General features: G+C 43.6%; 1 protein-coding gene across 1 annotated transcript in view; it reads left to right on the top strand.

Annotated features, from left to right (window-relative positions):
* Positions 1 to 23,677, top strand: part of LOC143941155 (vomeronasal type-2 receptor 26-like) — a 99,630-nt gene that overhangs the window by 65,284 nt on the left and 10,669 nt on the right. The window contains exons 4-5 of the mRNA XM_077463181.1: positions 7,131 to 7,364; positions 13,351 to 13,474. Of these exons, the coding sequence (XP_077319307.1) occupies positions 7,131 to 7,364; positions 13,351 to 13,474 (358 nt within the window). The remainder of the gene's footprint in view (positions 1 to 7,130; positions 7,365 to 13,350; positions 13,475 to 23,677) is intronic.

The following is a 23,677-nucleotide window of genomic DNA, read 5'->3' as shown; positions in this document are numbered from 1 at the left end:
ACTTTCATATTTTAATATTTTCTCTGGGTAATCTTAAATAAATTAGAACAATTTATTATTTTTAATTTAGTAACCAAATCCAAGTTTGGAATTTTTTTGTAAAAATTGCTCAATCCTTAACTTATTATATCCTTCAACCAAATCTTTAGAATTTTTTGTAAAACATCATGTTTTTTCCATTATCTCAATTTCATACAGTTCTTTCCACAATCTTAATCAATATTTTTTCTCTGAAAACTTTGTTCAGGGCTTAATACATAAAGATATATATGCAGCATTAAACTTAATTTTCTTTTTAATGAACTTCTTTACACTCTGGCATAAATTAATTAACCACTATATGCATTGGCCGGGTGGGAGCCGTCTACTCCTGACAGGACGTTCGGGAACGTCCTGCAGAAGTAGCGGGATCACGCGCGCGCGTGCCCGCGCAGCGGCGCGATCCCGATGTGCTCGTGTCACCCGGACACTGCACATCTCAGATCGGCAGGAGGGCTCTGTGATTGGCCCTCCTGATCACATGACGGCCGTGTCCAATCACGGCCGTCATGTGATGTAAACAAACAAGCCGGTTGCTAGGCAATCGGCTCTCCTCTCCTTACACGAAAGTCATCGCTGAGGAGAGGAGAGCAGAACGCTGCAGCCGGCTGATGATCAGTGAGTATGAGCTGTTTTTTACAGCTTTTTACTCACTGATCATCAGTCTAGTGTAAACACACACACACAACACAGTGTAAACACAATGTCCCCACACATGTCCCCAAAACATACATGTCCCCAAAACATACATGTCCCCAAATAATAAAAACACATGTCCCTAATAATAAAAACATGTCCCCCACATATGTCCCACTAAAATCACATGTCCCAATGATTATCTGCACACACATGTCCGTGATCACCTGCACACATATGTACATGATCATTTGCGTACATATGTCCGTGATCACACAAACCAATTATTATACACTTAACGGATTTTTTTTTACCAAAAACATGTAGCAGAATACATTTTGGCTTAAATTTATGACAACATTTGATTTTATTGGATTTCTTTTAAAATAGAAAAAAGAAAATATTGTTTTTTTTCAAAATTTCCGCTTTTTTTGCGCTTATATCGCAAAAAATAAAAAACGGAGTCGTGAATAAATAACACCAAAATAAAGCTCTATTTGTGCGAACAAAATGATAACAATTTCATTTGGGTACAGTGTAGCATGACCGCGCAATTGTCACTGAAAGCGCTAGAGCGATGAAAGCTGAAAATTGGGCTGGGAAGGAAGGGGGCGAAAGTGCCCTGTATTGAAGTGGTTAATTACCTTACTACTGCATGTATTCCTATATTCCATACATATGAAATATATTAATTTCCTGATCATACTGAGACTTACTTCTGAGCCTAGAGATGTTAACCATTGCCATATTACCCTTTTATATAAACAAACACACTCACCCCTTGTTAGTATGATAGTCCTGTGTATACTTAAAATAAAACAAGAGATGAATAATGTCCCTTTAACTTTGTTGTTCGTTGCTTTATCTTTCTTTTTTCTTCTTTAGTGGTAGCTCTTTGCCTTGTTTCTTGAATTCTTGAATTGTGTGCTGTAGTGTCTTGCCTTGTTTCTTAAATTGTGTGCTGTAGTGTCTTGCCTGTTGATCTATTCTTTGCCTTTGTGCTTGGACCTTCCATCTTCAAACATCAAAATCCGACTTCCATATTAGCTCACCCAAAGTGTACATTCGCTTCTGTACCTACAATGGTGACTTTTTCAAATAACGTGAAGTCTTTGTTCCTATTTCAACACTTTTTTTTCTTCTTGGGTAACAACCCAATATTTTCTTATGTGAGACTCTCTCACCTTCTTAGGAACTAACCTTGGCAGATATCTTCACGTACGTAACTAAATTACGTCTTCACAAAGTCCTGGATTTTCCAAAAATAACTTGAAGTATACCGTCCAACTGGCCTTGTCAATCAACTTCGTAGGCTGTATCTTTTTTTTTTCTTCTGTGTACAGAGAGGTGAGAAAACAAAGAGAAAAAACTCACCCTCCACTGTTTTCTCTTCTGGACCGTTTGTCCGCATCTGACGCAAACGCCTCCTTCTAGGTTCTTTGATCATTTGTTGCCAAAACTTGACAAATCTAATATCCCCCCTTTGGCAAGGAGTAGGGAAAACAATTGATCATTTCGGCTGGCACGACAATGTAAAAAGTGATTGTAGAGTAATAAAATGCAAATGTAGTGTAAATGCAAATGTAGTGGAAACTCTACATACTCACTCACAGGGGCGTTTCTTAATAAATAGCAAAGTCTTTGTGTAATATGTGAATCAGTATCTCTTCTCCAAAAGGGTGTGCATAGCGGAGATATGTATTTCTTCATCAAAGGCATTTCAAACGTACTTTCAGGAGTAGAAATTGAAGAATCCTTCGTCCGTTCAATAGTTCGTTTATTGTTCAGAAGGACAAGCAAAGACAAGATTGACATCTGGTAACATATGGCATGGTGATGGCCTCAGAAGGAGGAATGGGTCATCTGATCTACATTCTCCAAAGTGTAGAATCCTTTCTCTTCCCACCGATCCTCCCTTTCCTATAACCCTAGTCCATTCTTATACTGTTTCAAGATGTTATGTCAGCATATCCTAATAACTCCCACATTTGCATATATACCCAATATGGTTCAGTCTATAGATAAGTAGCATAACTCCACCCATTGTTCTGACTAGTAACTCAAAAATAGAAATACCTACTCAGCAAATCCCCTCCTCCCTATATGATCTGCTGTTGTGTGACCTTCAGAAACCATCACTTACCACCGAACATATAACTTACATATATTTTCAGAAACCCTTATCATTTAAAATATTAATTATCTCAACAACTTCTAACACACGGTGTTGGTGGCATCTCCAGCAAGCATCAGAGGTCATGGGGTCCCAAGTATATAACAGGGCAGGTGTTCGGTACCATCGGGATTGAATTTTGTACCCATTCTCTTGGGTCGATACAATCAGTGTGCCTGTGTGTATGTTGAGGAATATGTTTTCCCACTCTTCTGCTGACAGGGATATTTCTAGATCCCTTTCCCAGGCTTTGCAAGCTAGGGAGTTCTCAAGTAAACAGTCTTGGAATAAGAGTGAGTGTGTCTGGGAAACGAGATGTGCCTGGGGTGTCATGGAGGAACAGAGTCTTTTATAGGGGGTCAGTTGTCTGGAGCAGTCAGTTCGCTTTCCAATCTGTTTTATGTAGTGCAGTATCTGTTGGTAAGTCCATTCGGGTATGGGGGGGTCTTTGCATACACGTTGCTAGTTGGGTTGTCGTTAGTAATCGCCCATTTTTGTAAAAGGATCTCACTAATATTTGTTCCTGTGTCCAGTGTCGTATGAGGAAAGTCTCGTGCATCCCTGGGGGGAAGTCAGGATTATTTTCAGTGGCGTTAACGGGCCAGGAATAGACGACATATGGTTTTGTGTGCAGGTGTTGTAGAAACACTGTAGTGTCGGAGCAATAAGCGGGTGGGATTTGATCATTTGGGGAATGTTGGTGCGTTGTATCCAGGGCATGGAGCAAAGTGGTAGGTCTGAGAATGAGGTTTCTAGGTTTACCCAGTCCTTGATGAGTGCGTGGACGTTCCAGTCTATTATCCTGGTTAGATGTGTAGCTTTGTAGTAGTTAAGAAGATCTGGGAGACCTATGACACCTTGGTGTTTGGGTAGGGAAAGTTGTGAGTAACTAATTCTGGGTCTCCGTGTACCCCCAAAAAAAAATTGGTACATAAGCAATACATATGATTTAAAGAAGGCCGGTCAGAGCCGGATCGGCATTGCCTGTAGTATGTACAGGATGCGTGGGAGAACGTTCATCTTTAGAATGGCGGCTCTGCCAAACCAAGAGAAGATCGGCTTGTTCCAGTTTTAAGTCAGATGTTAGTTTGTTTAATATAGTCGGGTAATTTTTTGCGTACAAGTCTTTCAAGTTGGTCGTGAGTTGTATACCCAGATATGTTATCGCCTCATTTGTCCACTGGAATGGGAAGTTGGTTTTACATTGCTCCGCAAGTTCACGAGACAGGGAGATGTTAAGAGCATAAGACTTTCCAAAGTTTATTTTCAAATTGGATAGAGTATTGAAGTTGGGGAATTCTTTCAAGAGGGACGGGAGCGTCGTAAGGGGGTTTGTAAGGAACATTAAAATATCATCCGCAAATGCGGCAAGTTTATATTCTTTTGTTTTCGATTGAACCCCTTTGATATCGGGGTTCCTCCTTAGATTATTCAGGAAAGGTTCCAGGGTGAGGATAAAGAGTATCGGAGACAGAGGGCAACCTTGTCTGGTCCCGTTTCTTATGGAGAAGGCATGTTGTTTACTCTAATTTTCGCTGATGGGTTATGGTATAGAGACTGGATGAATCGCAGTAGCTGTGGTCCTAAGCCAATGGTTTGCAATACACATTGCATGTAGTCCCAAGCTACCCTGTTGAATGCCTTCTCTGTGTCGAGTGAGAGAAAGAAGCCCTTCTGTCCGGTGTTTGTTATGAGGTGGTGTAAGTTGATGGCCTTAATCGTGTTGTCCTGGGCTTCACGGTCAGGGACAAACCCGACCTGGTCACATGAGACTATCTTGGGGATGAGTGGAAGGAGTCTATTGGCCAGAATTTTTGATAATATTTTTATATCTACGTTGAGTAGTGATATTGGCCTGTAATTCGTAGCCTTGGTCGGGTCTTTCTCACCTTTTGGTATCACTACAACGTGGGCTTCCAGCATGTCATGATGAAGAGGCATGATGTTGGATACGGAGTTGAAGGCCTGTCTGAAGGGGTCTTGGAGGATATCTGTGAAGGTCTTGGCCACCCGCGATCATGGGCACGAGAGAAAGAATGGGGATTTGCATATGTAAACACACAGATCCCTGTTTTGACAGGGGATGAGAGACAGATCATGTGTTCCTACTAAGTAGGAACAGCGATCTGGCTCCTTCTCTAGTCAGTCCCCTCCCCTCACAGTTAGAAACACCCCCCAGGGAACACATTTGACCTCTTGATCACCCCCTAGTTACCAGTGATATTTATACAGTAATCAGTGCATTTTTATAGCCACTGGTCCCAAAAATGTTTCAAAAGTGTGCGATCTGTCCGCCGCAATGTTGCAGTCCTGCTAAAAATCACAGATCACCGCAAATACTAGTAAAAATTAAATACATAATAAAAATGCCATAAATCTATTCCCTATTTTGTAGACGCTATAACTTTTGAGAAAACCAATCAATATACGTTGCATTATTATTGCATTTTTTTTTAACACAAATATGTAGTAGAATACATATTGGCCTAAACTGATGAAGAAATGTGTTTTTTTTATATTTTTCGGTGGGGGGGGGGGGGTATTTATTATAGAAAAAGTTTTAAGAAAAAATTTAATTATTGCTCTTTTTTTGTTTATAGCGCAAAAAATTAAAACCGCAGAGGTGATCAAATACCACCAAAAGAAAGCTCTATTTGTGGGGAAAAAAGGACATCGATTTTGTTTGGGTACAGTGGCACATGACTGCAAAATTGTCATTTAAAATGACGCAGTCCCGTATCGCAAGAAATGGCCTGGTTATTAAATCTTTCTAGGGCTGAATTGGTTAAACCTAAAAGCAAAAACATAATATATTACATCTTACCCATAATTAGATGTGGTGGCTGCATTCATTTTCTTTTCTTTAGCTTTCCCTCTCCTCTGTTTTCACCTGGTGATCTGGTCCTTAACACGCCTCCTGTATTAGAGCTCCTCTCACTTTGGTTGAAGGATCACAGGGGGCTCATTTGGACAGCAGCATTGTCAGTATAGGGGGAGGGGAGTGTTAGGTGATTTAGATACAGTAAAAAAATTAAAACCATTCTCCAGTGAATGCATTATAATCAGTTACAGCAAACTGTTTTTTGTTTTCTTTTTGAGATAAAGGTTAAATAAGAAAATTAGAAATTAGAAAATGCGAAAACGTTAACATTTGGAAATTTGAAAATTCGTAAATTTGTAAATTCGAGAATTCCGAATTTGTAAATTCAGAAAATTGAAACTTTGAAATTCAGAAATTCAAAACTTTGGAAATTAGAAATTCGAAAAATTTGAAAATTTGACAATTCATAAATTCAGAAATTTCAAGAATTAGTAAATTTGAAAATCCAAAAATAAGAAAGGAAAATCTAAATAAAAATAAGAAAGAACGAAAATCCAAAAATCCCAAAAATCTAAATGGTAACTGACTAACTAACTAATAATAACTAACTATTAAATTATAGGTATTGGAATTTTCTTTCAAATTTGGCTGTTAGTAAATGTAAAAAATACAAATTTATCTGAAGTTACGAATTATGTAAAATAAAAAATGCTGCATCTAAACAAATTGAACAAAACAAAATAATGATAAATAGTAATACATTATTATTATTATTGTTTCTATTTATTATTATTAGTTTGTTACATTCCATTTGTTTAGATAAGGCATTCATTATGATGGATAATTTATAACTTTGGATAAATTTGTAACAGACAAATTTGAAAGGAAATTCCAATACCTATAATTTAATAAGTTATTATAAGTTAGATATTATTTCAGATTTTCGAGTTTTCGTGTTTTTTGAATTTTCGGATTTTTGTTCTTTTTTGGATTTTTGTTCTTTTTCATTTTTTGGGATTTTCATTCTTATTTTTAGATTTCCAAATTTCAGAATTTTTGAATTTCCGGATTTTGGGATTTTTGAATTCCAGATTTCAGAATTTTTGAATTTCGAAAATTTGGAAATTTGAAATTCAAAAATTCGAATTTTCGCTTTTCCAAATCCCTGAATTTAGAATTTCAGATTTTCAAATTTTCAAATTCCCAAAATTTCCAATTTCCAAATTTTCAACTTTTGGAAAATCCGAATTTCCAAATATTCGAATATTCGGAAATACAAAAGTGAAAAAATTCTGCAATTTGAATTTTTGCACTTCCAAATCTACGAATTTCCGAAATTTCGAATATATATCCACACTGTATATTACATTGATATAGGAAGATGGAGAAATAAGGGACAGCAACATATAAATTGTTTAAACTTCAGTTTTAACTTGTTTGAGGTTTTTCTGTCTCCTCCAGTTGCAAAAATATGTGAAACAAATAAAAAATCCATATAAGACGGGAGACAGAATGACCTTGTTTGATGAAAATGGTGAATTTCCTTTCCACTACAAAATAGTAAATTGGGCAAAGCTTAATAGACACATAAGATCAAGTGATACTGATGTTGGTTCGTACACACCATGGGCTAAAGAAGAAGACCAACTTCACATTGACCCCAACAAAATAACATGGGATGAAGACGATAATACGGTGAGGAGGAGAACATGAGGCTCTCACTTTTCATGACATTGGCTGCCGAATGGACAGTTTTCTCACCAGATGTGTAACAATTATAGTCATTCAAAGACATTTCATAATGTTACCCATGAACTTTATTACTTCAAATATTATATCAGTCTCATCTGCCCTTCACATATAAGTATAAATAACACAGAAATTAACCACTTGCCCACTAGACACTTTTCACCCCTTCCTGCCCAGGTCATTTTTTAGTTTTCAGTGCTGTCACATTTTGAATGACAATTGCGCAGTCATACAACACTGTACCAATATGAATATGTTATAATATTTTTCATACAAATAGAACTTTCTTTTGGTGGTATTTATTCACCACTGTTTTTTTTTGCCACTGATGGGCACTGATGAGGCGGCACTGATAAGTGACACTTATGAGGCGGCACTGAGTGGGAATGATAGGCAGCATTGATGGGCAGTGATAAGCAGCACTGATGGGTGACACTGATGGGCACTGATAGGTGCCACTGATGGGCACTGATGAGGCGGCACTTATAAGTGACACTGATGAGGAGGCACTGATGGACACTGATAGGCAGCACTGATGGACACTGATTGGCATCACTGATAAGTGACAATGATGAGGAGGCACTGATTGTCACTGATTGGCAGCATTGATGGGCAGTGATAGGCAGCACTGATTAGTGACACTGATGAGGAGGCTCTGATGGGCACTGATAGGTGTCACTTATGGGACTATGGGGTTCTCCATGGGGAATTCTGCCCCCCCCCCCCCCAGGTTAAATTATTTAACATGTTTGTAAACTGTAAGAGTGAAATTCTCTTTTTTCCTCCTGTTTGCTTTATTAAATATACAATTGTAAGCATTTTGTTATACCTGTTCAAATTACAAAATAAAAAATAGGAAAAGGCTGACACCAGTCTACATAAAAAAAGTAAACCTGAAAAAAATATATTTATTTATTGTTTTCAATATGTTAGGCATCACTATATCACTGTATTTAGGTTTTAATTTTTGGGAATCCTTTGCAGTTTCTGACCTGGAGATCACACCAGTAGCAGCACTTCCTATAGCAGGCTGACAACACTAACCACTACAGCCCCGGACCAATAAACACCTTAAGGACCAGAGGTCTTTTTCCAATTTCGCACTGCGCTGCTTTAACTGGTAATTGCGCGGTCATGCAATATTGCACCCAAACGAAATTTGCGTCCTTTTCTTCCCACAAATAGAGCTTTCTTTTGATGGTATTTGATTGCCTCTGCGATTTTTATTTTTTGCGATATAAATGGAAAAAGAGCGAAAATCTTTTTTTGTTATAAGAAAAATCGAATAAGCTAAATTTTAGTCATACATTGAGGGCAAAATTTATTCAGCCACATGTCTTTAGTAAAAAAAAATGTCAATAAGCGTATATTTTTGGTTTGCGCAAAAGTTATAGCGCCTACAAACTAGAGTACATTTTCTGGAATTTACACAGCTTTTAATTTATGACTGCCTATCTCATTTCTTGAGGTGCTAAAATGGCAGGGCAGTACAAACCCCCCCCCCCCAAATGACCCCATTTTGGAAAGTAGACACCCCAAGGAAATTGCTGATGGGTATGTTGAGCCCATTGAATATTTATTTTTTTTGTCCTAAGGGATTGAATAATGACAAAAAAAATTTTTTACAAAAAGTTGTCACTAAATGATATATTGCTCACACATGCCATGGTTATATGTGGAATTGCACCCCAAAATATATTCCACTACTTCTCCCGAGTATGGGGATACCACATGTGTGGGACTTTTTGGGAGTCTAGTCGCGCACTGCACCCCGAACACCAATCACCACCTTCAGGATTTCTAAGGGTGCAAATTTTTGATTTCACTCCTCACTACCTATCACAGTTTCGAAGGCCATAAAATGCCAAAATAGCACAAAACCCCCCAAAATGACCCCATTTTGGAAAGTAGACACCCCAAGCTATTTACTGAGAGGCATGTTGAGTCCATGGAATATTTTATATTTTGCCACAAGTTGCGGGAATATTACAAACTTTTTTTTTTTTTGCACAAAGTTGTCACTAAATGATATATTGCTCACACATGCTGTGGGCATATGTGAAATGACACCCCAAAATACATTCTGCTGCTTCTCCTGAGTACAGGGATACCACATGTGTGGGACTTTTTGGGAGCCTAGCCGCGTACGGGACCCCAAAATCCAAGCACCGCCTTCAGGATTTCTAAGGGCATACATTTTTTATTTTACTCCTCACTACCTATCACTACCTATCACAGTTTTGAAGGCCATAAAATGCCAAGATGGCACAAAACCCCCCAAATGACCCCATTTTGGAAAGTAGACACCCCAAGCTATTTGCTGAGGGCCATGTTGAGACCATTGAATATTTTTTTTTGTCCCAAGGGATTGAATAATGACAAAAAATAAAACAATTTTTTTTTTTTTACAAAAAGTTGTCACTAAATGATATATTGCTCACACATGCCATGGTTATATGTGGAATTGCACCCCAAAATATATTACGCTACTTCTCCCGAGTATGGGGATACCACATGTGTGGGACTTTTTGGGAGTTTAGTCGCGCACGGCACCCCGAAAACCAATCACCACCTTCAGTATTTTTAAGGGTGCAAATTTTTTTGATTTCACTCCTCACTACCTATCACAGTTTCGAAGGCCATAAAATGCCAAAATAGCACAAAACCCCCCAAAATGACCCCATTTTGGAAAGTAGACACCCCAAGCTATTTACTGAGAGGCATGTTGAGTCCATGGAATATTTTATATTTTGCCACAAGTTGCGGGAATATTACAAACTTTTTTTTTTGCACAAAGTTGTCACTAAATGATATATTGCTCACACATGCTATGGGCATAAGTCAAATTACACCCCAAAATAAATTCTGCTGCTTCTCCCGAGTACGGGGATACCACATATGGGGGACTTTTTGGGAGCCTAGCCACGTACGGGACCCCAAAAACCAAGCACTGCCTTCCGGATTTAAATATAAAATGCTACCAAAAAAACTGTTAGCGATCGCAGGGATCAGGCCTGACTCTGCGATCGTTGCAGTTATGTGTTTAGTGTTTTGTAAGTGACAGTGATCGATCGATACTGCACTTGGGTGAGCTGGGCAGAGGGGCAAAACGCAGGTGCTAGCAGGTATCTGGGCTGATCCCGCTAACAATGCGTTTTTTTGGAGCCCTGAACTGCTGGGGACGCTAGTATAGATCTGATCAGATATTGATCTGTTCAGATTCTATACCACTACAGGAGGTTTATGCTTTGCGTGTGGGTGTTAGCGGTACTGGCACTAACCTAGCGCTGCCTGGGGCGACGCAGACCCTGACCCTAAAACCTAATTGATATCACCCGCCGGGTGATCAGGGGGTTAAACCTTTATTGGGTAATAAATGGTGGGTGCCCCGATGCTATAAAAAGCAAACTAACCAGAGTCACCCGTAACACTTATACGGTGATCAGTGGTAAAAAGGGTTAACTAGGGGCAATCAGGGGGTTCAAATTTTTATTAGGTAGTATATGGGGGTCCCTGGCACTATATAAAAACCTGAGGGGGAACCTAAATAACTAACTGGCTAACCAGCGTCACCAGTGACACTTATACTGTGATCGCTGGTGAAAGGGTTAACTAGGGGCAATCAGGGGGTTAAAACCATTATTGGGTAGTATATGGGGGTACCTAACACTATAAAAACCTGGCGGTGAACCTAAAAACATAACTAGCTACCTAACGACACTAGTGACACTAATGCAGCGATCAGAAAAACGATCGCTTAGTGACACTGGCAAAGTGGGGTGAAAGGGTTAACTAGGGGCAATCAGGGGGTTAAAACCATTATTGGCTAGTATATCGGGGGGATCTAGCGCTATAAAAACCTGGCGGTGAACCTAAAAAAAAACTAGCTACCTAGCGACACTAATGCAGCGATCAGAAAAATGATCGCTTAGTGACAGTGGCAAAAGGGGGTGAAAGGGTTAACTAGGGGCAATCAGGAGGTTAAAACCATTATTGGATAGTATATCGGGGTACCTAGCGCTATAAAAACCTGGCGGTGAAACTAAAAAAAAAACTAGCTACCTAGCGACACTAATGCAGCGATCAGAAAAATGATCGCTTAGTGACAGTGGCAAAAGGGGGTGAAAGGGTTAACTAGGGGCAATCAGGGGGTTAAAACCATTATTGGGTAGTATATCGGGGTACCTAGCGCTATAAAAACCTGGCGGTGAACCTAAAAAAATAACTAGCTACATAGCGACAGTAGCGACACTGATGCAGCGATCAGAAAAATGATTGCTTAGTGACACTGGCAAAAGGGGGTGAAAGGGTTAACTAGGGGCAATCAGGGGGTTAAAACCATTATTGGGTAGTATATCGGGGTACCTAGCGATATAAAAACCTGGCGGTGAACCTAAAAAAATAACTAGCTACCTAGCGACAGTAGCGACACTAATGCAGCGATCAGAAAAATGATCGCTTAGTCACACTGGCAAAAGGGGGTGAAAGGGTTGACTAGGGGCAATCAGGGGGTTAAAACCATTATTGGGTAGTATATCGGGGTACCTAGCGATATAAAAACCTGGCGGTGAACCTAAAAAAATAACTAGCTACCTAGCGACAGTAGCGACACTGATGCAGCGATCAGAAAAATGATCGCTTAGTGACACTGGCAAAAGGGGGTGAAAGGGTTAACTCTAGGGGCAATCAGGGGGTTAAATCTTTATTGGGGGGTGATCGGGGGCTACCCTGGACCTAACACTAACTGCCCTGACAGTTTTAACTGTTACAACTGACACTGAATGCAGTGATCAGTAAAGAAATGATCAATGCAATCAGTGACACTGTGACTGGGGGGGGGAGGGGGGGGCGATCGGGGGGGGGGATCGGGGGGGGGGGGTTTGTGTACCTATGTGTACCTATGTGTCAGTGTAGTGTTTTGGTGCACTTACTTTTAGTCTTCTCCTCGTAGTCCAGTCAAAAAGACCGCCCCGAGGAGAATAACATCACTTCCTCCTTCCTGTGGGAGGAAGCTCGTCATTGGCCAGGAGCGATCCAGAGGGGGTGGCCAGAAACCAACGGCCATCCCCTCATCACAGATCGCTCCTGGAGGGAAACGGACCGCCGTATCCAGCGGGAGGGGGTCCGATCGGACCCCCCACCCGCTGGAAGGCAGGCACGTACATCTACGTGCTTGTGCCTGCCTGTGCCATTGCGATGACGTATAATGGCAATACGGCGGTCCTTAAGTGGCTAATCAACTTCCTCAATATTATCATCAGCATTGTAAGTCTGCCATGAGTTCTCCTCCAGTGTGAGGCGGTGGCTCAGTCTTGTCAGCCTGAAATAAGAAGAGTAAGATCCCTTCCACACTTCGCTGCCTAGGGCGTCAGTGGTAAAGCGGCTCTATTTTTAGCCACTCTTTACCGTACTTTTAGCGACGCTATTCAGTCGCTTTTGGGACAGTTTTAACCCCCGCTAGTGGGCGAAAAGGGGTTAAATCCACCCGCAAAATGCTGCCGGAGCGGTATCGCAGTGCTACCCCATTTATTTCAATGGGGAGCAGCGGTGGAGGAGCGGTGGAAGAGCAGTGAGTTCACCGCTCCTTCGCTGCTCCAAAGAAGCTGCTGACAGGACGTCCTGCCAGTGCACCGCTCCAGTGTGAAAGTCCTAGGGCTTTCACACTGGCGTGAATGGAGCCGCTTTTTTTAGGCACTATGCAGGTGCTATTTTTAGTGCTGTAGCTCCTGAAAAAATGCCTCCAGTGTGAAAGGGCTCTTATCTACAGACTATACACTGAGAGACTTGCTGGCAGCTCTACTGAAAAATAGAAATAATATGCAATGGAAGACACATATAAGGAGAGACAGAAACAGTTTTCAACACACTCGTGTTTAATCTCCAATGTTATTTCACACAAGTACATTTTTATTTTTTTTGCACTTCCTTTTAGAAGTTGGAGGCTCGGTGTGTGGACCCTTGTTTTCCTGGATACAGAAAAAAGCCAGGATCATCAATCCGCTCTTGCTGCTATGACTGTGTCCCATGTTCAGAAGGGCAGATATCCAATATGACTGGTATACCTTATATTTTTATATACATACTGTATATACAGTATATATACGCATATACTATGTTTTTAATATTAATTGTTTTTAACTTTAACATGAAATTCACAGATGTGCAAAAGCTGTAACATATATATAGTATACTGTATATGTATGTACTATATATATATATATATATATATATATATTATACAGGCGCCAACAGTTTGTGCAGCACTTTACAACATGAGGGCAGACAGTAGACTTACAATACAAATCAATACAGGAGGGATCAGAGGGCCCTGCTCATCAGAGCTTACAATCTAGAACAGAGGGTCAAGTGAAACGAAAGGTAATAACTGTGGCAGGGTTAGCTGATAGAGAAAATGAAAAAACAGTTGTTATGTGTGGGCAGGATAGGCTTCTAATTTGATCCCTGAAGGGTTTTCAGGGATCGTCTAAAATCTAATAGAGTAGGACATAAGCAGACAGATTGGGGTAAGGCATTTCATAGGATTAGAGAGGCTTTGGAAAAGTCCTGGAGGCAAGCACGGGAGGAGGTGACAAGGGAGCTAGAGAGCAAAAGGTCTTGAGAGGAATGAAGAGAACACATAGGTTGGTATTTAGAGACTAAGCTAGTGATGTAGCTGGGGGCTAAATTGTGGATGGCTTTGTAAGTATTTGTTAGTATTTTGAATTTAATTTGTTGGGTGAGCGTAAGCCAGAGGAGGGATTGACAGAGAGGGGTAGCAGACACCGAGCGATTGGTAAGGTGGATGAGTCTGGCATCAGCATTCATGATGGATTGAAGAGGTAATAGACTATGTAGAGGCAAGCCAATGAGAAGGGAGTTGCAGTAGTCGAGGCGAGAGATGACCATGTACTGAATTAAAAGCTTTGTTGTGTCATTGGTTAGAAAGGCAGCGTATTTTGGAGATGTTGCGGAGGTTGAGGCGGAAAGATTTGGACAATAATTGGACATGGTGCTTAACCTCCCTGGCGGTATGGTTCAGTCTGGAATTAGGTGCTGAAAGCGGTACAATTATTTTGCATGGAAATCTGGCATTTTATTTTGTAGTCCTGTAATTCTTAGGAATAACGCTCTTAAATCTCTTCAAACCAGAGTCTAGCAGACATCCCGGGTATGATAAAGTTTATAATATAATAAAGAATAATAAAAATTATTCAATAATGTAATTAAATCCTAAAACACTGAAAAAGGGACACTTTTTGGTTGCTATGGACAATCTCCAAATTTCAGGCAGAAAAAAAACAGTATTTATAATATAAAAGTGCATGCAGGGCACTGCACAGACCACTAGGGACAAAGGGGGTGTGTATTATTTATTACAGTACTGTAATCTGTAAGATTATAGTACTGTGTGTGCTTTGTGTCTTTTTACTTTTTTGAATTTGCCGCCGTTCTCCGCTCCCGTGCACCGTAACGTCGCAGGGAACGGAGCTCGGCGGCATTCGGCACTGTGAATCGAGTGAAGGACAGCTCGATCACACAGTGCGGGGGACATCACTGGATCCAGGGGACAAGGTAAGTAACTCTCCCTGTGTCCTCCCCTGCATCCAGCGAAGCGATCCTGAGTCTGGCTCGGGGTTACCGCTCCTGCTAGTAAATTCCCAACCCGAGCCAGACTCGGGATTACCGTCAGGGAGGTTAAAGGAGAGTTCAGAGTCCAGGACTACACCTAGAACCTTGGCATGCAGGGTTGGGCTTATAGTTGTGCCATTGATTTTGACAGAGATCAGGGGAAGGGAAAGGGGCATATGGGGGAGGAAAAATTATAAGTTCGGTTTTGGATAGATTGAGTTTGAGGAAGTGGTGTGCCATCCAGACTGATATCTCTGATAGTAAATTAATGGTATGTGAGGAGACAGGAGGGAGTAAGCTGAGGGGTAGAGAAATAGATTTGGGTGTCATCAGCGTAAAGGTGGTATTGGAAGCCATGGGAGGCTATCAGTTGACCCGGGGAAGAGGTGTAGATTGAAAATAGGACAGGTCCAAGAACAGAACCTTGGGAGACCCCAACAGAGAAAGGAAGAGGGGAGAAGGAAGTAGAGTTGTAAGAAACACTAAAGGTGTGGTTGGATAAGTAGGAAGAGAACCAGCAAAGAGTACAGTCACGGAGACCAAAGGCTTGGAGTTTTTTGAGGAGGCGGGGGTTGTCAACCGTATCAAAAACAGCAGAGAGGTCCAGGAGTAGGAGTAAAGAATAGTGTCAATTGGTTTTGGCCATTAGTAGATTGCTTGTTAGTTTTAGGAGAGCAGATTCTGTTGAGTGTTGAAGACGAAATACAGATTGAAGGGGACCAAGAAGGCTATTATCACTATTATCACGAAGGTGGACGCCCAGTCGGTTGTAGACTAGACGTTCAAGGAGTTTGGATAAGAAGGGGAGCAAGGAGATGGGGCATAGGTTGTTAAGATTGGATGGGTCCTGTGAGGGCTTTTTAACCACTTCCCACCCGGCCAATGCATATATACGGCCGGGTGGGAGCCGTCTACTCCTGACAGGACGTTCGGGAACGTCCTGCAGAAGTAGCGGGATCGCGCGCGCGCGTGCCCGCGCAGCGGCGCGATCCCGATGTGCTCGTGTCACCCGGACACTGCACATCTCAGATCGGCAGGAGGGCTCTGTGATTGGCCCTCCTGATCACATGACGGCCGTGTCCAATCACGGCCGTCATGTGATGTAAACAAACAAGCCGGTTGCTAGGCAATCGGCTCTCCTCTCCTCACACGAAAGTCATCGCTGAGGAGAGGAGAGCAGAACGCTGCAGCCGGCTGATGATCAGTGAGTATGAGCTGTTTTTTACAGCTTTTTACTCACTGATCATCAGTCTAGTGTAAACACACACACACAACACAGTGTAAACACAATGTCCCCACACATGTCCCCAAAACATACATGTCCCCAAAACATACATGTCCCCAAATAATAAAAACACATGTCCCTAATAATAAAAACATGTCCCCCACATATGTCCCACTAAAATCACATGTCCCAATGATTATCTGCACACATATGTCCGTGATCGCCTGCACACATATGTACATGATCATTTGCGTACATATGTCCGTGATCACACAAACCAATTATTATACACTTAACAGATTTTTTTTTACCAAAAACATGTAGCAGAATACATTTTGGCTTAAATTTATGACAAAATTTGATTTTATTGGATTTCTTTTAAAATAGAAAAAAGAAAATATTGTTTTTTTTCCAAATTTCCGCTTTTTTTGCGCTTATATCGCAAAAAATAAAAAACGGAGTCGTGAATAAATAACACCAAAATAAAGCTCTATTTGTGCGAACAAAATGATAACAATTTCATTTGGGTACAGTTTAGCATGACCGCGCAATTGTCACTGAAAGCGCTAGAGCGATGAAAGCTGAAAATTGGGCTGGGAAGGAAGGGGGCGAAAGTGCCCTGTATTGAAGTGGTTAAGTATGGGTCTAACAAGTGCATGCTTTAGAGAGTTGGGGAAGATGCCAGAAGAGATGGAGAGATTGAAGATGTGGGTTAGGCCGCGTACACACGCTCGGACTGTTTGCCCAACCTTGTTCGTCAAACAGTTTCGGCAAACAGTCCGCTCAAAATTTGCATGAGCGGACTTGCCCACACACGAGCGGACTGTTTGACGAACAAGGTTGGGCAAACAGTTCGCTCAACTTTTGAAATGAACGGACTCGCCCACGTAAGGAGGAGGCAAATCCGCCCATTTCGAGCGCGTGTACAGGTAGGCGGGGCCCGCGAAGGATACTTCGCGGGCTCCGCCGCCTGGAATGGGCTTAAAGGGGAACCCCAACGCCGAAAAAAATCGGCGTGGGGGTTCCCCCAAAGTCCACACCAGACCCTTGTCCGAGCACGCTACCCGGCCGGCCAGGAAAGGGGGGCGAGCGAGCGCGCCCCCCCTCCTGAGCCGTACCAGGCCGCGTGCCCTCAACATGGGGGGGTGCCTTGGGGAAGGGGGGCCGCGCGGCCCCCCCACCCCAAAGCACCTTGTCCCCATGTTGATGAGGACAAGGGCCTCTTCCTGACAACCCTGGCCGTTGGTTGTCGGGGTCTGCGGGCGGGGGGCTTATCGGAATCCGGGAGCCCCCTTTAAGAAGGGGGCCCCCGGATACCGGCCCCCCACCCTATGTGAATGAGTATGGGGTACAATGTACCCCTACCCATTCACCTGTGAAATAAAGTACAAAAAAAAACACAACACAGGGAAAAAATATTTTATTGCACAGCTCCGGGGGGTCTTCCGTCTTCTGGGGTCTTCTCGCCGGACTCCTCCGCTATGTGTGTGTAGCTCTTTTACTAGCGGAGGAGTCCGGCTTTCTTCCTCCCCGCCGCCGGCCTCTTCTCCCGACTTCGGGGGTCTTGTCCCCCTCTTCGGTTCTTCTGCCGGGCCACCGCGCCTGGTCCGGTGGCCCGGTCTTCTGTCGCCGTCTTCCGTTCTTCTGTCGCCGCCTTCGGTTCTTCTGCCGGGCCACCGCGCCTTCTTGTAGCTCTTTTACAGGCGGTGGCCCGGTCTTCTGTCGCCGCTGTCGTCGTCGCCGCCGCCGCCGCCGCCCGTTCTTGTTCTTCTTGTTCTTCTTCTTCTTCTCCTGGAGATGTTGACTCGACGAGCTCTCCGGCCGGAATGCCAGAGCCGCGCTGTGCGGTCACTTATATAGTGACAATGGGGCGGTGTCACATGGTATATGTCACATGGGTTGGTCACATGGTGACCCCGCCCCCTTACGATGTCATAGTCCCCATGTGACATCAACCCATGTGACCAACCCATGTGACATATACCATGTGACACCGCCCCATTGTCACTATATAAGTGGCAGCGGAGCGTGTCGCTGGCATTCCGGCCGGAGAGATCGTCGAGTCAACATCTCCAGGAGAAGAAGAAGAACAACAAGAAGAAGAACAAGAACGGAAGGCGGCGGCGGCGACGACGACAGCGGCGACAGAAGACCGGGCCACCGCCTGTAAAAGAGCTACAAGAAGGCGCGGTGGCCCGGCAGAAGAACCGAAGGCGGCGACAGAAGAACGGAAGACGGCGACAGAAGACCGGGCCACCGCCTGTAAAAGAGCTACAAGAAGGCGCGGTGGCCCGGCAGAAGAACCGAAGAGGGGGACAAGACCCCCGAAGTCGGGAGAAGAGGCCGGCGGTGGGGAGGAAGAAAGCCGGACTCCTCCGCTAGTAAAAGAGCTACACACACATAGCGGAGGAGTCCGGCGAGAAGACCCCCGAAGACGGAAGACCCCCCGGAGCTGTGCAATAAAATATTTTTTCCCTGTGTTGTGTTTTTTTTTGTACTTTATTTCACAGGTGAATGGGTAGGGGTACATTGTACCCCATACTCATTCACATAGGGTGGGGGGCCGGTATCCGGGGGCCCCCTTCTTAAAGGGGGCTCCCGGATTCCGATAAGCCCCCCGCCCGCAGACCCCGACAACCAACGGCCAGGGTTGTCGGGAAGAGGCCCTTGTCCTCATCAACATGGGGACAAGGTGCTTTGGGGTGGGGGGGCCGCGCGGCCCCCCCTTCCCCAAGGCACCCCCCCATGTTGAGGGCACGCGGCCTGGTACGGCTCAGGAGGGGGGGCGCGCTCGCTCGCCCCCCTTTCCTGGCCGGCCGGGTAGCGTGCTCGGACAAGGGTCTGGTGTGGACTTTGGGGGAACCCCCACGCCGATTTTTTTCGGCGTTGGGGTTCCCCTTTAAGCCCATTCCAGGCGGCGGAGCCCGCGACGTCTCCTTCGCGGGCCCCGCCTACCTGTACACGCGCTCGAAATGGGCGGACTTTCCGAGCGGGAACAGTCCGCTCATTTCGAAAGTACAGCGGACAGGCCCACACACGGGCGGACTGTTCGCTCAAACACAGTTTCAGCGGACAGTTTTTCGGAATTTCCGAAAGACTTTGTCCGTCCAACTGTCCGCTGAAAGCCCACACACGAGCGGACTGTCCGCCCAAACACTGTTCAGCGGACAAGGTTGGGCGAACAGTCCGCCCGTGTGTACGCGGCCTTAGAGAGTGTAGCATAGAGCCAGAGGGTGAACATAGGATTTGCAAGGTAACAGGATCCAGAGGGCATGTGGTAAGGTGGACTTTAGCAAGTAGTTTAGCAACCTCATCTATAGTGGTGGGGTTGAAAGAGGGAAGTAATGATTGTACCTGTGGCATGAAGTGTGAAGTGTGGAAGGTATCTGAACAGTAGAGATCTCCTCACGAATTGTATCAATCTACTGTTTGAACTGATTGTCGATCTCCTGGGCAGGGAGTGCGTTGGTCGGTGGAGGCAGTGAAGGAGGAAGTAGAGAGTTGAAGGTAGAGAAGAGTTGATGGGGACAGAATGATAAGTTGATAATGAGAGTGCTAAAATAGGTCTCCTTGGTAGTGAGGAGGCTGGAATTGTATTTTTGGAGGGAAGATTTATATTGGTTGAAATCTTTCTGAGACTTATGCCACAGGCGCTCATGAGCACGACTGTTTTTTCAGACTTCTAGTATCATCTGTTTGCCAAGGTTGAAGGGGTCGGGGCCTTATTCTGTGTGTAGTGAAGGGGCCAGTGAGTCCAGTGAGGCTAGAAGTGAAGCGTTCTAGACAAAAGGGGCTAGGTTGGTGCAGGACAGGATATGAGATTTTGTCATAGAGGTTGTCGGTAGCAGAGTAGAGAAGAGAAGGTTTGAGATGACGCAGGTTTCTGCGGGGAAATTTTAGGGGGTTGTAGGGAGAGGAGGTGGAGACCGAGGGAGTGAAACTAATAAGGTGCGGATCAGAGAGAGGAAATGGATAGTTAGAGAGGTTGCATGGAGTGCAAAAGTGAGAGAAAACAAGGTCAAGGATATTACCTTCAGAGGGATTAGGAGCGTGTATCTACTGCTTCAGGTCAAAGGCTGAGATGTTTGGAAGTGGCAGGAGTGTTAGTATTAATAGGGAAGTTAAAGTCACCTAGAATGATTGTGGGGATTTCAGAAGAAAAAAAGTAGGGTAGCCAGGCAGAGAAGCCATCAAAAAAGGTTGATACTGATCCAGGAGGCCTGCAGATCACAGCTATCCTTAGAAAAACTGGAGTAAAGAGACAAATGTAGTGTGCTTTGAAAGAGAGTGACAGAGAGGGAGGTGGATGAAGTACCTGAAAGGTGCTACGTGGGGCTAGAAGGATTCTGACACCTCTTCCCTTATGTCCACTGGATCTGGGGGAGTGAGTCCAGAGAAGATCACCATGGGATAGGGCAGCAAAAACACAGTGTCGGATTCATGAAGCCATATTTCGGTAAAGGCGAGTAGATTAAATGAGTTAGCGATAAAGAGGTCATGGAGAGAGGTGAGTTTGTTACAGACAGAGCAGGAATTCCAAAGGGCACAAGAGTCTGTTCTAGGGAAGAATAGAATTGATAACTAAATTGTGTTGATTGCAGCTGCTGCCAGAGGGTGCAGGGTGATGAGTGCATGGGGTACAGTTAAATGATGGAGGCCCGGGGTTTGGGGATATATCTCCAGAGGTTAGGAGAAGCAGGAGGGTGAGGGAAGCAACATGGAAGTGAGATTTATATGAAGAGATTTGGCCCAGGGTCCTGGAGATTTTTTGTGTGTGTGGATTTAGAATTAGCAGGAGTTGGTGGGTTCAGTAATAAGGAGAGGACAAAAGTGAGGGTGAGATATATATATATATATATATATATATATATATATATATGCTGTGGGGGGGGGGGGGGGGTGAAGAGAGTTAATATAAGGATAGAGGAAAGGAGTGGAAGAGAGAGCATGTTAGAAGGAGAAAGAGGTGAAGGGGTAAACAAGGTCACCTGATGTCTGGGTGGTGTTTTTCAAAGTATTTTCTTGTGTTCATTTGCTTTGTGCATTCGCTGAAGTGCAGAGTCAGAAGTGATCCCACTTATAGAAATAGCCCCACTTTGAGAAAGAGCTCCATTTGCAAATGTGCTCCTTGCAAATGCTTCTTCCAACAGATGCTTATATTTAAGCAGATAGGGATGGGGGTGTGGCTGCATTTTAATTATCAATCAGGAGGTTGGCGAGTTAAAGATTGGCTGGTTTACAGGGCAAAATTCTTACTTCAGAAGAAAAAAAGTAGGGTAGCCAGGCAGAGAAGCCATTAAAAAAGGTTGATACTGATCCAGGAGGCCTGCAGATCACAGCTATCCTTAGAAAAACTGGAGTAAAGAGACAAATGTAGTGTGCTTTGAAAGAGAGTGACAGAGAGGGAGGTGGATGAAGTACCTGAAAGGTGCTACGTGGGGCTAGAAGGATTCTGACACCTCCTCCCTTATGTCCACTGGATCTGGGGGAGTGAGTCCAGAGAAGATCACCATGGGATAGGGCAGCAAAAACACAGTGTCGGATTCATGAAGCCATATTTCGGTAAAGGCGAGTAGATTAAATGAGTTAGCGATAAAGAGGTCATGGAGAGAGGTGAGTTTGTTACAGACAGAGCAGGAATTCCAAAGGGCACAAGAGTCTGTTCTAGGGAAGAATAGAATTGATAACTAAATTGTGTTGATTGCAGCTGCTGCCAGAGGGTGCAGGGTGATGAGTGCATGGGGTACAGTTAAATGATGGAGGCCCGGGGTTTGGGGATATATCTCCAGAGGTTAGGAGAAGCAGGAGGGTGAGGGAAGCAACATGGAAGTGAGATTTATATGAAGAGATTTGGCCCAGGGTCCTGGAGATTTTTTGTGTGTGTGGATTTAGAATTAGCAGGAGTTGGTGGGTTCAGTAATAAGGAGAGGACAAAAGTGAGGGTGAGATATATATATATATATATATATATATATATATATATATATATATATATATATATATATATGCTGTGGGGGGGGGGGTGAAGAGAGTTAATATAAGGATAGAGGAAAGGAGTGGAAGAGAGAGCATGTTAGAAGGAGAAAGAGGTGAAGGGGTAAACAAGGTCACCTGATGTCTGGGTGGTGTTTTTCAAAGTATTTTCTTGTGTTCATTTGCTTTGTGCATTCGCTGAAGTGCAGAGTCAGAAGTGATCCCACTTATAGAAATAGCCCCACTTTGAGAAAGAGCTCCATTTGCAAATGTGCTCCTTGCAAATGCTTCTTCCAACAGATGCTTATATTTAAGCAGATAGGGATGGGGGTGTGGCTGCATTTTAATTATCAATCAGGAGGTTGGCGAGTTAAAGGTTGGCTGGTTTACAGGGCAAAATTCTTACTTCAGAAACAGACTAGCAAGAGGGCACTAAAGTTAATGGGCCATACTTTTTGGTAAGACAAGGGAGATAATAAAGCATTGTCATGTGGACAGGTCTACAGACGGATAAGCAAAAATTACATACCAGCATTATTAAACAGACATAAGCAAAAGCAAATAGCAGTGTTTCCGTTTTTGGGTGGAGATGTTTCAGTAACACGTACCTGTGGAATGATAGAAGACATCTTCAGATGAGACATTCAGATGAGACATTCAGATGATGAGTGCAGAGTCAGAAATGCTCCCACTTTTAGAAATAGCCTCACTTTGAGAAAGAGCCCCGTTTGCAAATGTGCCCCCTGCACATATATATCCTAAAGAGCATGCGCTATGTTTTGTAAATTATTTTTTTCTTAAGACTATAGTTGGGTCTTAGTTGGGTCTTAGGGTTAATTTCACTAAATTTGGTTTTGGCATCAGTTTGGCTAGACTGTACTATGTTCTGCCTGGTCATGGGTGTAGGTATCACCTTTGACAGGCATTGGAACACAGTCTGGTTGGACTCATTGGGTGCCAATCTCTCTCTCGGAGCCAATCAGTGGATGCCTTGTCTCGCTGTGTATTCCGGGAGAGGGTACTTAAGGTGCTGAGGTCACGTGGTTCTGGGTTCCGGTCCAGAAGTATGTTCTGACTATATGGTCCTGGTCCTCCTGACCAGCCCCCAGGGACCCTTATGGCCTGCGGTGCAGATCCATCCATTTCCGAGTCTAGGGACTGGCTATTCCGAGCCGCAGTAGCTGGAAGGAGGGTTCTAATGTGGTCGGGTGCCATCTCGGGTTTGGAGAGGCCCAGCAACTCAAAACGCAACCGGGGGGGACTCTTCGGAAGAGGGCTACGCATGAGGCTGTCTGCTTGGTAAGAGCCTGGAAGCTGAGCTGTGAGGACTTTAATTGAATCCTAATTTCTTACAGTATCACCGGACTGGCTGCAAGATACTGGTACTGTAAGAAAGTTCCTAATCTCAGCCTTCAGTTACAACTAAGTTTCT

This window comes from Lithobates pipiens, unplaced genomic scaffold (assembly GCF_037356315.1).
Source record: "Lithobates pipiens isolate NorthernLeopardFrog02 unplaced genomic scaffold, aLitPip1_a1.2 Scaffold_3, whole genome shotgun sequence".
NCBI classification, from domain to species: domain Eukaryota; kingdom Metazoa; phylum Chordata; class Amphibia; order Anura; family Ranidae; genus Lithobates; species Lithobates pipiens.
Note: the sequence above shows the minus strand (reverse complement) of the source record. Positions and strands in the feature narration are given on the sequence as shown.